General features: G+C 38.2%; 1 protein-coding gene across 3 annotated transcripts in view; it reads left to right on the top strand.

Moving 5' to 3' along the window:
* sema4f (ssemaphorin 4F) overlaps positions 1–15,327 on the top strand; it is a 60,372-nt gene that overhangs the window by 35,470 nt on the left and 9,575 nt on the right. For all 3 annotated transcript variants that reach the window (XM_023966007.1, XM_023966005.1, XM_023966006.1), the window contains 3 exons: positions 9,824–9,969; positions 11,086–11,145; positions 15,003–15,101. In XM_023966007.1, the coding sequence (XP_023821775.1) occupies positions 9,824–9,969; positions 11,086–11,145; positions 15,003–15,101 (305 nt within the window). The remainder of the gene's footprint in view (positions 1–9,823; positions 9,970–11,085; positions 11,146–15,002; positions 15,102–15,327) is intronic.

Raw genomic sequence — 15,327 nt, forward strand, 5'->3', positions numbered from 1 at the left:
GTCTATTGAAAATTATGCAGTTTATGCGTATTTTACATAGTTTATACACAATTATTACGTACGTTGTACGCAAATGTGTGTAATACATATGCAAATTTCTAGCTTTCCATGACTGTTCCATGTGTGTCTAATAGGCTTTTCACGCATATAGAACCGGTGTATAACTTTGTATATGGCGCACATGTCACATTCAAATTATTAAATTTTTGCACGAGTCACTAAGGTATGGCATATAAACAGCGCAATAATCGCACACGGTTCATGTTCTATGTTGATTTACGCGTTCTTTGCGTGCTTTATTCATATTTCTGTGGTTTTAAGTGGTTCATCTGTGATAAATCTGTAAAAATTTCACGTCAAAGACCACAACTTTTCTCTCTTTTTCCAAGTATATTCACGTATGGCCAATTTTCATCCGTGCAGTATGCCAAAATGCTCTACATTGATTTATGTGTTCCTTGCGTGGTTTATTCATACTTCTGTGATTTTTAAAGCGGTACATTCGTGATACATATGTGAAAATTTCACAAATGAATCACAATTTGTCTCCGTTTTTTCCCACGTATATTCACATATGACTATTTTCATCCATGCATTATACGCAAAATGTATGATGTGGCTGTGTGACGTGGCCTTAAGATTTTTCTTTAGTTTTCCTCTTTTCTCCAATTTCAACCCTTTCTTTCGAGCATCTACAGCTTCCTACTGCCTCCAGGACCTGAGTCATGTGGGTCTCAGCTCTCTCTGAACCTCAGAGGAGACATCAAGGCTGTCAAGGTCATTCAGCCTTTTTGATGTCTTCACCTCTCAATGCAGAGGAAGCCCACAGCTGTAAAGAACATCACTGCAGATGAAGGCACTTATTAACATGTTGGGTTAACACTTACTGAGGACTTCCTGCTCTATTTAAGTGTGTTGCACTTTGCTGCTTAAGACTATTAGTGAATGAGTCACTTTCATAAAAGTAAAGATTAATAATTGAGTTTATAGAATATGAACCCACAACATCAATGCAGCTCTGTAGATCATTCATCCATGCTTTCATCTTCCGGGAGAAAAAAAAAACATTATTAATAAATATTACATGTTAAAACCATGTCTTCCTTGAAGAACTTTTAATATATCTATAGGAGTCAGTTGTAAACATTAACTCTACTTACATAATCTCTTCATATTTTGTTAACTTTAAAGTCTTAACTTGAGTTAAAAAACTTTCAGACAAAATGAAGCTCCACTGCTGTCGAAATAGCAGTGATGAAGTATTGTGGTTTCTCAGTCACGCCAACAAAACACTTGTTTTTTTTTCTCTCAAAATGAGCTGTTTTTTCCATTTCTGTGCTTGTTTATTTTATTCTAGCTGTACGAAAAGGCTTACAAGCTAGAACATATGAATAGCAGACACACTAAAATGTCTTTGCTGTGGCTATTATGTATTTTACTGAAGAAAATTAAGCAGAAGGGAGCGGCAGGGTGCTGTTTTTGTCATTATTAGAGGGTACTGAGTGGACCGTTAAGAGTTGCTGCAAGCATTGATGTGTATTAAAAACACTTTTCCCCAAAAAACTTTGGGTAAATTCTCCTCATAAAGTTCTCTACAGTTTTAACCCCTTTATGTCTGAGTTTATTTCCAATTATATAAAAATACTCTTCAGTGTTTTTTTCCTTTCAAGGTGATGCCAAGTGAAGTAGAGTCCTGGATTTAATGGAAGATTTCGAATTAGCGACGTACAGCATTAAACAACTAAACTTAATTCAGATGTAGTTATAATTTAGTACAGTTTTTTTTTCAATTTTGGGTTTTTAAAAAAAAGAAGTAAACATATAATTTCAATGAAAATATAGCAATATAGCCTATATTAGCTTGGCTAACAACAGGTTGTATATGTAGCCTAAGATGTAAATTGCTACTGAGTGTAATTTTATTTTGTTATTTGATTTATAAAAACCTTTTTTTTAAACTTTATTTATGTAGAACCTAAGAAATGCTAGTAAAGACACAAGTTAGAATCCAACCAATTTAAGAGATGGGGTATGTCCGAATTCCCACCCTAACCCCTATTAAGTGCCCTATATAGTGCGCCCGCCATTTTGTAGGGCTGTCCAAATCTACAATTCCAAAATCCAGTGCCCTGGAAATCACCCAGAAGTCTCTGCGAAAAACCAGTGTACATCGATGCTCACGAGATCGGCCAATATAGACCACAAAGCATTGCGTCTGAACATTTTTTACCCAGAAAATGTATTTAAATTTATTTTTTTAATAAACCAGTAACGTTTTTACCTTCAGAAGATAGTGGACTCATAAAAAATCTTCGCAAAACGCTCATATTAATTAGATTTTCACTTCGTGAAATCAATGACGTCACATCCGCCAATTTTCACATAGTGCCGCACTATGTTGCATTTTAGTAGGTAGGGGTTAGGGTGGGAATATGGACACAGCCATGGTGTTATTCATAGTTAAGTGATAGCATGCTAACAGGCTAAAATGTAGCAAATCACCTGACCTGTTTGAAATAATGTAGCCAAAGTAAACAAGAAGAAAAAACTCAACAAAACTTTGCACAGATTGCTGTCAAAGGGTTTCAAACCGATGTGCCCTCCCTTATGTTGAAACAACTCTTGGGACAGGATATACTTGAATAGCTCCCTCCTGTCATCAGTCAAGGCTAAGACAATGAGTTGCTTTTAAACAATAACCTAACCAAACATTATACCCGCAAGCACAGTTGTCTAACCATGCTCCTGCCTTAAACTCTGTCCCATGAAAGTTATGTTCCAAAACAAATCCCTCCAAATTATAATCTATCATCTCTGTATAATCTATAATAAGAGATTGTGGCAAAAAACAAAATAGTTGGTGCTAGCTCTGGAATGTTGATGCCATACCTTTCAAGAATGTAGCTTAATCCTTGAACGAGGTAGATGAAGTGAACTGAGATTTGGCCATTCTGTATATTTATATTTTCTTTCCGCAGCTTATTAGTCAAAGGAACAAAGTACATCTGGTGTTTAAATACCTTATTTTCCACACTATAGTGTGCGTTGCATTGTTATGCGCACCGTCAATGGTTGGTCCATGTTCGAAATGATGTCACTTATAAGGCGCAACGCGCTATAAGGGGCATTAGGCAAAACAAAAGAGTCAGCGAAAAGTCTGCCAGTAAAACTTAATTAACTGCGTTCATAGTAATTCTTTAGCTCGTGCTGGTTTGCGGCGCCTTCCGTCCGTGAAACCCGGGTTCGACTCCAGGCTGCTCCCTGTTCCCTTCTCTACCTCTGCCGGTTCCAAGCCCGGTTAGAGAAGGTTGCGTCAGGAAGGGCATCCGGCGTAAAACATTGCCAAATTTACCATGCGACTTGTTCGCTGTGGCGACCCCTGATGGGAGAAGCCGAAAGTGGAAGAAGATAGTAATTCTAGAACTTGTTTGTATCACGCTATACATTAGCCACGTTAAAAGCATTAGCTGTATAAGTGTATTCACGATACCTGTAACTCACAACCTAGTTTGCAACATATTAGAAAACAACCGACTGATACCGCTAAAATAAACGGTACTGTGACTATGCTAACTCTCAAACTTAAAAAAATGGAGTCTTACCCCGCTACACATTAGCCGTGTTTGCGGATTCACGAAAACATATAGACAGAGCACCGTTTACCTCTCAAAATCGTATCAATAAGCACTACCAGAATGAATCCATATACTGTATGAGGTGCGCTGTTGTTTTTTGACAAATACTAAGGCCTCAACCCTTGTGCTATCTGAGGCACTTTAACATTGAGAGTTGGGTCATCTAGACCCACTAGACAGTGCGCTGAACCTTTTTTCTTCAATGATTTGTTATCTTCACTGGTGTCCGTGGTTTACATGAAATCTTTCCACCTTTATCCACCTTTGTCATGGTAGGGAGAACACGTCAATGTAAGGGTGGGGTCCTCTGGACCCCATAAGATAGCACAAGGGTTACAGGGGATATACGATATGTAAAATATGATGTAACAGCATACATTCAAACAGAGTATGTCTTTACTGTGGGAGGAAGTGTGGCCATGCTGCAGGTCTGCCTGCTAATGGCCGTGCACTGATAGTTCACCTTAAACCGCTGTAATCTGTTGACCTTTGAAGTAGGCCTGCTCCCAGCCGCTGTGAAACAACTCAGAGGAAGCTGCAGCTGGAGCCTTTCAAAAGGCTTTGAGTGGATCATTGTTGCAGTAATTGTGTGTCTGTACAGTGTGGGACTGCGGAGATGACGCAGCTGTACCGCAGGGGGCTGAGTGAGTCTATGCATCGCTTCTCCCCATCCCGTCAGTTTTGACTGACAGATGAAGAAGGGAGGTGTATAATTCATCACTTCCTACTTGGCTGAGACTCTCCCAAATGCCCTGCAGCCACAGACCAAGGCTGGTCCCACAGAGCTCAAGTCAGTTTATTAAATCCTTAATGGACAGCCCCCACCACACATACACAGGCTCCCTCCCTTGAAGCCTCCCTGTCATATTTAATGTATAATGAATAAATGATTCATGGCAGGGGGTAGAATTTTGCATTTTCGGAGTACAGATTCATTTATACCCGTAGTAGTCATTTTTGAACTCTAAGGTCGTCACATTTTTTAAGTGCATCATTTAAAGAGAAACGAAACATGCAGTTTCTAATGTCTCTGTTAAACCTAAATGTTTTTCTTTGTCATGGTAATAATAATCATATCTTTTCATTTAAAATTAGATCACATTTGATTGAGGCTTTTATAGACATATTGCCAGAAAAATAACCCCCAAGCTAAAATGTACTATTTAACAGATTTCTAACTGTGTTTTGGTTGTAAATCATACAAATTTAAATTATTTTTCTCTCTTGTGACATTTATTAAAACTTCCCCTATGAAGGAAATTATTTTAGCAACTGACTGGTTAAGAGAAGTTATATTTAGTTAAGTAAAGTCAAGCAAAAAAATGAGCTATAAGACAAGTTTACTAGACTTCCAGAATTCTTTGTTTTATTTCATGCAACTTGAAACTGTTTTGCAATCTTTTCACCTTTTCTGTAAAGATTCCTGTTTTTTGCAAAGATGCAGACGGAAAAAAAATATTTTAAATTCAAAATACAAGCTAAACAAATCGTCATGTTTTTTTTTTTGCGTTGATGTACTTTTTGCCAGTCAGTTACACTGGCCCATACCATGATACTACCACGACACCATTAGAACTTTGCTTGCATGTTGGAATGCAGATTTCTTTCAGTTGGCTCTTTAAAAATTATGAAATTAAATGCCATTCTTATACCATACCTGAGTGCTATAACCTCCTGACAACCCAAAAAAAAAAAAAGAAAATCATCTCAAGTTCTAGTAAAGCTAAATTAAAGTTAGCATGTGTAGATTTTCTTAAGTCTTTTGCTGTTTTATTTTCATAACTTTCAAAATATATAAAAAAAAAAGTCCTGTATATTTTATGGAAATAAAAGAGACCCACCACCGGACAAACTGACAGGTTAGTAACATTTTTAAACCATAAAGAGAAAAGCATCTAAAATTAAACATGAATGATTTTAAACTGGTTTGAATTTATAGCATGTGCCTCATAAACATGGTTCAAAGTTATTTCTGTTCAAGAGTTAATGAAGCCATAGACACAATTAATGGACCTGAATATGTCTGTGAAGTTTATTGCATGGAGTACTTTTAAAGCAGCATTTGGACGTGTGACTCATTCTATTAACCGCTGATATAATCTTCTTTACTCTGTGGAGCCATGCATAGATAAAAAAAAAAAAGATTACCCATAAATAAACCCCGGCCTGCTGTGATGTGTTGCAGCATGTGCCTGGTTGTCTTCAAACCCACAAACACTACAAGTGTACTCGATAATGTGGAAACTAAAATAAACACATGAGATTTTTATCTTGTTGCACATCACAACCACAAGCCATTTTGTCTGCCTCGACTGTGTGTTAGGTCAAATGTCTGCACAAAACTATCCAAAGAATGAGGACACTACTTCTCTACACTACACTACTTCAGAAGATGAAACATAACGCCATATTTCTTTACCGAGTTGTGTTTTTTGGAAGAGATCTAGACGTGTGTGTGTGTTTGGCTGTAAGAAGGGCAGATGGTGTCGCTCTAGGAATCATCTCCCGACATTCGGGTGGAGGGCAAGTGGTGGCCCCGTGTGCATGGCAGTGTGTGTCCTACATAACCAGTGAGGACGAGTTCACAAGGACATGGCTGCAGATCTTGCCTTTGGCCCGTGTCAGTAACACTCTCGTCTGCTGCGATGCGCATGGGTGCATGTATGTGTTAATCCATCAAGTCAATGCCGCAGCCAATGGACAGAAACCCACATCAGGAGCAGGTTAGAGAAGCAGGACAAGAAAAATATTGAAAATTGCAAAAAGGGGCTGAAGGGGATTGTGTAATGGTCGTCTTCCTGAATGCCACTCGGTTGTCTTTTGAAGCCTAATTTGGCTGCAAGCTGGTTGAGATGTTTAGTTTTGATAGTGAGGGCTTTATCAGCAGCTGTATTGTTCTTCAGACGCATTATTTGTGTTCCTCCACATCTCTGTCCTCACTCAGACTGATTTCCAGGAAGTACAAGCCCTGCTGGACTACCTGGAGGCTTCTGGCTGAACAGATGTCCCCTTAATGGATGGGTTTGTGTCAAATGTTATGGGAAACACAGACCGACTGGATGGATTCAGGAGGAGAGGAATGGTCTATGATTCAGGGACAGGGTGATGTCACTGTGTTGGGATCTTTTTTTTTTCTTTTCAGTTCAGAGAGCAGCACAGGCAGAGCAGCAGATGGATCCTAAGTGGGAAACTGTGTCGACACTGAGTGGGGATTCATAGAAAATCCTCATTTATTTTTGCAGGTTTCATCCATAAAAGAAAAACGGAAATCAACATTTTTTAAACTAATTTTGTTGATAATCTTTGAACTTATCGAATCATATCATTTTTTGGAAAACTGGATGAACCTGCAGCATCATGAAGAGCTCTTATTTGAACTATAGTTTTTCACAATAACGGCGCAAAAAGAAGAAAAAGCTGTGATGAGTTTTAGCTTTAAAAAATAATAATTTCCTCTATAAATTTAACAAGTAAAGGATGTTTATCTCTACAAAACAAGAGGGTGTGCCTAAGTCATTGTATCAAATGCGGACAAACTTAACTTCTTTCAAGATACCCAGGTTGGTTTTTCTGCAAACAAAAATAATCTGAAAAAAAATCCAATATTTTTTTTTTTTTACATTTAAAACCATTTTTCACAGCGGCTTTCTAATCTAAAGAAAAAGAAAGTTATTCAAGTTTTATGACAAAGAAATCTTGATTATTGTGGGAACAAAAATAAGAAATTTGTAAAAATAGTTCATCACATGAAAAATGAGATAAACTTCGTCAACTCAGATTTCATTCTTTTTAGAAGCTTTCTGCAAGAAATTACAAGAGTCTCCAAAGGTTTATGTTCAGATTTCCTCTTTGTTTCTTTATTTTAAAGGCACTTTTCTTTTAGAGGTCTATCTCATTGTACTTGACCTTTTTATTATACAGCAAGGCATCTTATAGAAAAAAGCATCACTTTAAAACTTTGAAAATATATTTGAAAAAAGTCAGAATAATTACTGACAAGTATACATTTAAAAAATAAAGTTTATCTGAAGACAGTCAGACTAATACCGGTAGATTTTTTTAAATATCGATACCTGATATACTCAAATTATGCAAATATCATCTGATACCGACACTAATACGACAAATCTGTATTGAAATGTGTGTTCCAGATTCGGTATCGTCCGATATCGATATTAGATGGTTATAATGATTACAGTCAGGTTCAGATGTGATACAAATCTAGAAGGAGCGGGCCTGTCGACTCACACACTCAAATGTTATAAACATCCCTGTTTCTACAAAAATGTTCACGTGTCAACATGTACACAATACAACTAATGCTCACACACGTATACCTATGCATTCAAACTAACTAGTGTGAAACATTTTATTCAGTCACGCAAACTATTTGTGCAAAAGTGAGCTAACGCCTGTGCTCGAGAGAGTGTTTATGTTCTTCTAAAGTGGATGATGGAATGTAGAAAGAAGGCAGGAGAGTACCCAGTCATCCCCACACCAAGACCCCCGCCGCAGCAGGAGCGGCAGCCAGGACCCCCCAACACCAGCACGGTAGCAGATAGAGAAAATCCGCCTACTGGGCAATGACATCCGCTACCCGGGCCAGGGCCAGCAGGACTGCCACAGGGGCCCCTAAAGCCAGAGAGCAGGGAGGCATAGGGTACAGAGAGTAAAAAACTCCAGACAAACTGATATAACCATACTGGCTCAACATATCGACATTATCGGGATGGCTGTTCCAGTAATGGTATGGGTATGTCTGTTCCAGTATTGGTATGGGTATGTCTGTTCCAGGATCTGTATCGGTATGGGTATGTCTGTTCCAGTATCAGTATGGGTATGTCTGTTCCAGTAACGGTATGGGTATGTCTGTTCCAGTATTGGTATGGGTATGTCTGTTCCAGTATCAGTATGGGTATGTCTGTTCCAGTATCGGTATGGGTATGTCTGTTCCAGTATCAGTATGGGTATGTCTGTTCCAGTATCAGTATGGGTATGTCTGTTCCAGTATCGGTATGGGTATGTCTGTTCCAGTATCAGTATGGGTATGTCTGTTCCAGTATTGGTATGGGTATGTCTGTTCCAGTATCAGTATGGGTATGTCTGTTCCAGTATCGGTATGGGTATGTCTGTTCCAGTATCAGTATGGGTATGTCTGTTCCAGTATCAGTATGGGTATGTCTGTTCCAGTATTGGTATGGGTATGTCTGTTCCAGTATCGGTATGGGTATGTCTGTTCCAGTATCAGTATGGGTATGTCTGTTTCAGTATTGGTATAGGTATGTCTGTTCCAGTGTCGGTATCGTCCGATATCGATGTTGGCACGACATCCCTTTCAAATATGTTCAGATGAAATATTTTATAAACTGCCTATGAAATAATCCATTACAATTTCCCCCTTTTTTGTGAATCTTGTAGTATATTACTATTATGATGTATTATGTCTGTTCATAGTGTTTCGTCCTTACATTACCTGTTGCTCATTGTGTTTTGTATTTTAGCGCATGTTAAGGTTGCGTTTTTGTGTTTGATGCATTCTAATCGCTGCATCTTCAACTTGTCTGTCTCATCTTCTTTTTTTGCACTCAAAGAGTTCAGCATTGAAGCTCTTAAAAACAGCGCCTTTACTCTCTTACACACAATGCTTTGTTGTTCAGAGGGAAGAGTAGGAGGAAGACTTCAAAAGCTTGGTGGATTTGATTCATGCCACAGTTTCCAGAGCAGAAAACAAATATAGATGTTATTACACGCCGTCTATTATGTAGAAGATGACTTCATTATTTATTATACATTAAGACGATGCATTATTCAGTTTTAGCTTTCCTCAGGAGTGGATTTTGAAAGAGTGAAATATTCCAAAAACAGATGCAAAAAACCCTGGAGGGATGTTTAAAACAAACAGCTGCAGAGTTGTGTGTGTTCTGTAGATAGAAAAAAGGAGGGAAAAGGGGTAAAATTAGAAGGAAAAGTGGGATTAAGTGAGGAATTAGAGGAGTTATTGTGACTGGTTGAAATAAAATGGGGGCTGTAGCAGTTGTTACTCTTTAAATCTCTTTAAAAAGGAGTGGTCTTCAAATCTTGTCTTTAGTTTCTTAAAGTGTCGTCAATGCATGATGGAAAACTTACTTTTTTCTTTTCCGTGCAGATTTTTAAAAAACCTGAGTTCACGTCTCTCCTCTGGTTTGTAGATATCACTTTGGGTCCACAAATGTTCAAGAACGTCACCGACTTCAGCACCTTTCTACTCGACCGTTCATCAGGCGTGCTCTACCTGGGCGCCAAAGACGCCATATTGGCTGTTGACACCAACAACCTCAACCAGCAGCCAAGAAAGGTTGGAAGATGAAAAGGCATTTTTATTGATATGTGGTAAATGTCATAAAATAAGTTGCAAATGGTTTCTAATTTGTATCTAATGTCTTTGACTTAATAATCAGCGTCAATACAACATCTCAAACTAGGAAAATTGCTATCTAGCACATTGTCAAATATAACATTTACCCTTTAAAAATGTTTTTAGCAGCCAGTCTATTTCACATATTCAAATCTTTTGGTCAACCATCAGGAGAACTTAGAACAACTATGGTCCACATGACTGTAAAGAAGAAGCGTCTGCTTTTTGGAAAGCATTGTTATCTGTTTAAAAACAGTTTTGTGGTTTGCTAAAAGATATGAAATATATTTAATAAAAAAACTGGGAAAAATTCTGATTTCTAGATAGCATAGTTTCAAGAGTGTGGTTGAAGCATCATTTTCGGGGCAGCTTTGCTGACCGGCAACAGGTAATTAAAATCATCAAGACGATAATATATGAAATGTTCTACCGTATAATGCTACAAAATAGTGTAAACACCAAAATAAATAAAAGAAAAAGTTAATAGTGATCGTCATGTGTTTTTTTTTTTTTTGGGTTGACGTACTTTTTGCCAGTCAGTAACACTGGCCCAAACCATGATACTACCCCCACACCGTTAGACCTTTGCTTGCATGTTGGAATGCAGATTTCTTTCAGTTGGCTCTTTAAAAAATACGAAATTACAATTCATATTAAAGTAAACTTTTCCAAATTAAACATGTTTTGTTTCATTACATCAGACAAAATGAAGACACTGAAGTTACTAATCTCTGAGTACAGTGAGAGACGTTCAGTGACATTAATTACCGATCACGTCTTGCTAAGTCACTTGGGATTCAGGAGGTGGAGCTGTTGTCTGCTAATTAGAAGATTGGCGTCGGCCATTTACATGTATGTGTCCTTGGGCAAGGCACTCGATATCCCACTGAGTGCCTAGAAAATATGTTTGATCTAATTAAGAACCTCTCTAGAGCTTAAAAAGCTGTGGAAAAATGGATTGTAGTGTGAAAATGATTAACTTTGATAGAAGGTGCTATAACACCAAAATTAGAAGCGACTTATCCAGGTCTGTTTGTTGTCTCACTGTCTCTCCAGATTGTTTGGGATGTGCCAGAAGACAAGAGGAAATCATGTGTGGCTAAAGGAAAAACAGAGGTGAGAATCTGTTTTTGTGTGAGTGTGTTCAATTTATAGTTGTACAGTGCTTGTTCATCAATGTAAATCAGTTGATTCTGAGAAAAGTGGCTTTGTGTAGTTATGTAACAGTTTGTGGTAGTGATAGGTCAGAATTAGCTGCTTTGCGTTAATTTTGTAAACAGTCGAAGAGTTGCGGTATGTCAAAGAGCGTGTGTTATTTAGGTGTCACCGGCGACACTGGAGCTGTCCCCAGCAACAGGAAATGACACGCTCTTTGAATTACTCCAACTTTTTGATCATTAGCGCAATTAAAGTCATTCTAGTGCTATCTCCACACCAGGCATTAAAACACGTTGAAGTTGCCACTCCCATTACTTTAATACACGTATTTGTGCTTTTTGGGCTTCCGTGTTCAAAACCTGCATTCAAGCGAAGCTTGAAGTTCGCAAGTTTTCAAGTCCGTTTTCGGGCTCCAATTTTAAAATGCAAAAGTTAAACGAATTGAACTTTTACAAATCAGGGACTCGGAATTGGGTGGGATGTATGGGTATCGTCCTTTTCAAAGTACCAACTGTTTGAAAATTGATCATGGAGGAATTTTAATAATCATGGTTTCTGCCCAGATGGAATTATGTTACAGCAGTTCTTCATTATTAAATTGGAATAGAGCTTTAAAAGAAAAGGCCTGGAATAAGATTCACAAAATTTAAACCAATACTCTTAGGCACATGCGCTAATATCAATTAGCAACAGTGTGTGCTAAAAGAACGTTTAAGAGCGTTCAGTGAGTTCTTAAACATGCATCACATGTCAGGTGTGTACGGAGGATTCTCGGGTTTCTCCGCTTTCAGAATCTGTTGGAATTGTTTAATTGTGTAAGGGGTGCCCAAATCCAGACCTCAAGGGCCAGTGTCTCACATGTTTTCCAACCAATCTGCCATTGAAGCTCCTCATTGGCTGAACACACCTGAACCAGGTATCAGCAGAATATAATGTGGGATTTCTGGAAAACCAGCAAGACGTTGGCCGTCAAGGCTGGGATTTGGGTTGGCGGTGAATTATTATTAATTAACAATATTGAACCATTTGGGATTTTTAAAAAAAAGTTTATAATAATCAGAACAGATATTAGTCCTAATAGGTTCAGGTGTCTCTCTTTCATTCTTTGTTTGCCCGTTAAAAAGACCTGTTAGCCCTCCAGTAAGACCTAGCTGAGTGAAAATGGTCTTTTTTGGAAGACGTCACTTTTTTTTTTTAAAGAATCAAATATTTGTCGCTTTAATCTCAGTCCAGGTCTTCTCTGGGTCCAGTGGGGGTAAGGACCCACATTGGATGGATTCTGGGTGGAAGTTGGCAGAGAGGAAATAGTGCGAGACTACTGTGGGTTCCTCAGCAACAACTGTACTAAGTCATGTAGAACTAATTCTTCCATATAAAAAACAAACAAACCCCAAAATAAAACAGATTTTTAAAGTAACTGATTTTATCCAAGTATCTTTACAGTAGTGTTCTGTACCCAGACTGTTTGGTGTTATTTCTATTGAACAGATGACTGTGTTTTCTAACCTTGTTGTACCGTTGGACATCTGATGAGAAGTTCTGGGACGAGCGCCAGTGTGATTGTGTGGGTTTGTGATGCTAGAACAGCAGGAGTCTGAGAGGGTCTATCAGGTCACAAATGTACTGTAGCCTTCCAGGGACACCATAGAAAAGGCTCACGGCTTGAGTTTGCATCCTAACTACTTACGGTTAACACTTTTTGTCTTTTCCGGAGTCATCCTACAGAGATTTCTTGATCATTTTCCTTGCAATCTGCTTCAAATAAAAAGAAGATGAAGGTCAAACCAAACTAGAATAAAGCTAGGTGACTGGAAAACACAAAATAAAATGATAAAACATGCAAAAATATACATTTTAGAGTTAAAATGAATATATTTTACTAGAGGAAGAGAGGGAATTTTACACGTAAAAACAGTTCAGATTATAGAAAAAAAAACTTTTGGTAGGGTCCTTTTACTAGTTTTCTTATTTGTTTTTGAAACTGGGAAACACAAGTTTTTTTTTTTTAGGTTTTTATTAAATAATTCACATAACTGCAAATGCGGGGGGAAAAAAGGTTACTTCAGAAATTAGGATGTCGAAATATAAAAATTGGTGTAGACATAGGCGTTGTTAACTTGTGCCTTTAGCCTGCTAAGCTAATGCCGTTAGCACTAAAATATTCCAACATTTATCATTTATATTTGTTCCCTTCCAGCCATTTTTTTTTGTTTTTGTTTAATTCCTCCTTAAATTCTTGATAAGTGCATGAAAAAAGGTTTTATGGTAAAGATCCACTTCAATAAAAAATGGTGTTTTAACATGTTTTTGTATCATTTTTCTGATGATAGATACTCTTATATGTGAAAAAAATTGAGCTTAAAATTGTATTTGTGAGTATATCATTGTGAATCAGGAGCAGACAGAAAAATGATTGTATTTGTGACATAGAAAATATGCAGGGAGGGGTTGCAAAATTCCTGCTCCGCCCTATTCTGATGCGTCCACTTGTAGACGACTCGATCCATGTATGTCTTTGGTTTCATCTGGTTTAAAACTCTACAGCTGGATAGCTCCCATTGTTGTTGCACTGGTAATGTTAGGTCTGGGTTGTGAGGGGCTTAAGCTAGTGGGAGAACAGAGCTCTCAGTTATGGGGGCCGGGGTTTCTCCACGCCAACAGACCTGCTCACAACTCCTAGGAGAATTTCTAATGAACTACTGCTGCTCTGCAGAAACTGTGTCCTAGAAAATTACAGGTTTTTTTTAGCTTTGGCTATAAACGTTATAATTATAATTATTAGACCACTGTGAAGGCTTTTACAGTAGATCAACAGATGATCAGAATCTGAGTTCATATAGAAAAATCAGTAAGTCTGCGTCACTTTTACCAGCTGGTTTTTGCTCATCACACAAAAATATGGGAGCTGAAGTGATAAAAAAATAAAAAAAGATGTTTTCGCTGAAAAGTACCAACTTTCATTTACTGGTTTGTGTGGCTTCATTATCCAGCAAACAGAGAGGCGGCTGCCTCATTTACATTTCATTTAGCACATGAATGTTGCTCTGTAGCGGAATGACTAAATCAATTCCTGATGCACACAGAAGTCAGAGATGCGGCCTCAGACTTTTAATAGACTCATTGCAAAAAAAAACCCAACAACGATGAAATATCTAATCCAAGCTGTGCTGGCAGCCTGAGCCCTGGTCCTCTCCTCCTCTGTGTGCCTCAGCTGCACCGTGCTGCACAGTGATGCTGTGTGTCGCTCTGCCAGGGTGGGTTTAATCAGGTAACATGATCTAAAATAAAGATATAATCATATCCCTGAAGGAAAGGATGACTCAGGGCTGGAGCTTTGGCAGTTTGGAAGACATTGCTAACTAGTCCGGGCTTTAATAAAGAAAAAAACTAAAAACCTGCGTCATGCTTTTCTGGTAACTAGTTAGAGGAAATGTGGCTGTTTTTCCACAACGATCACCGATGGACCAAGTGCATGGCAGGGAGGAGGAAAGACGTCCTCAGGGACAGAAGCATGTCCTCTGGGTGATTATATATAATGAAAGGAACACACATGCTTTGATGCTTTACTCGTCTCAGCTTTCACCTGTGATTGTGTAAGTGAGGTTGGTAGCAGTGGGAATCTCAAATGTCGCGTTGCTGTTCCCACTCTTCCCACTTACTCTGATTCTTGAACACAAAAGCAAATAACCTGACTTTTTATTTTTTATTTTTGTTGATTTCTCTTTTGTTTAAATGGGGGTTGAACACAGTATTCATTACAAAAAAAAAAAAGTGGAGACGCTTGAACATTTCTTTGACTCTGTCTCCCCCTTCAGGTGGATTGCAACAACTACATCCGTCTGTTGGAGTTCTTAGGAGATGGTCGCATCTATGTGTGCGGCACCTACGCCTTTGACCCCCACTGTGCTTTCCTGGTCAGTATGTTTGTTACAGTCATGGTAGAAGTAAAGAAAACGTCATTGTATGCACCTGCAGGTGAATGTCCGTTTATTTCAGCAGGCTTTTACTTTGTCCTTTAAAGTATTTCTTGTTTCCTGTTTTATATACAGTCACGGCCAAACGTTTTGAGAATGACACCGAAATTAATAAATGCAAATTGCTGTTATAAACCCTTAAGCACAAACTTTTCCAATTTCTGAT

Source organism: Oryzias latipes, chromosome 18, assembly GCF_002234675.1.
Source record: "Oryzias latipes chromosome 18, ASM223467v1".
Classification (NCBI taxonomy): Eukaryota; Metazoa; Chordata; class Actinopteri; order Beloniformes; family Adrianichthyidae; genus Oryzias; species Oryzias latipes.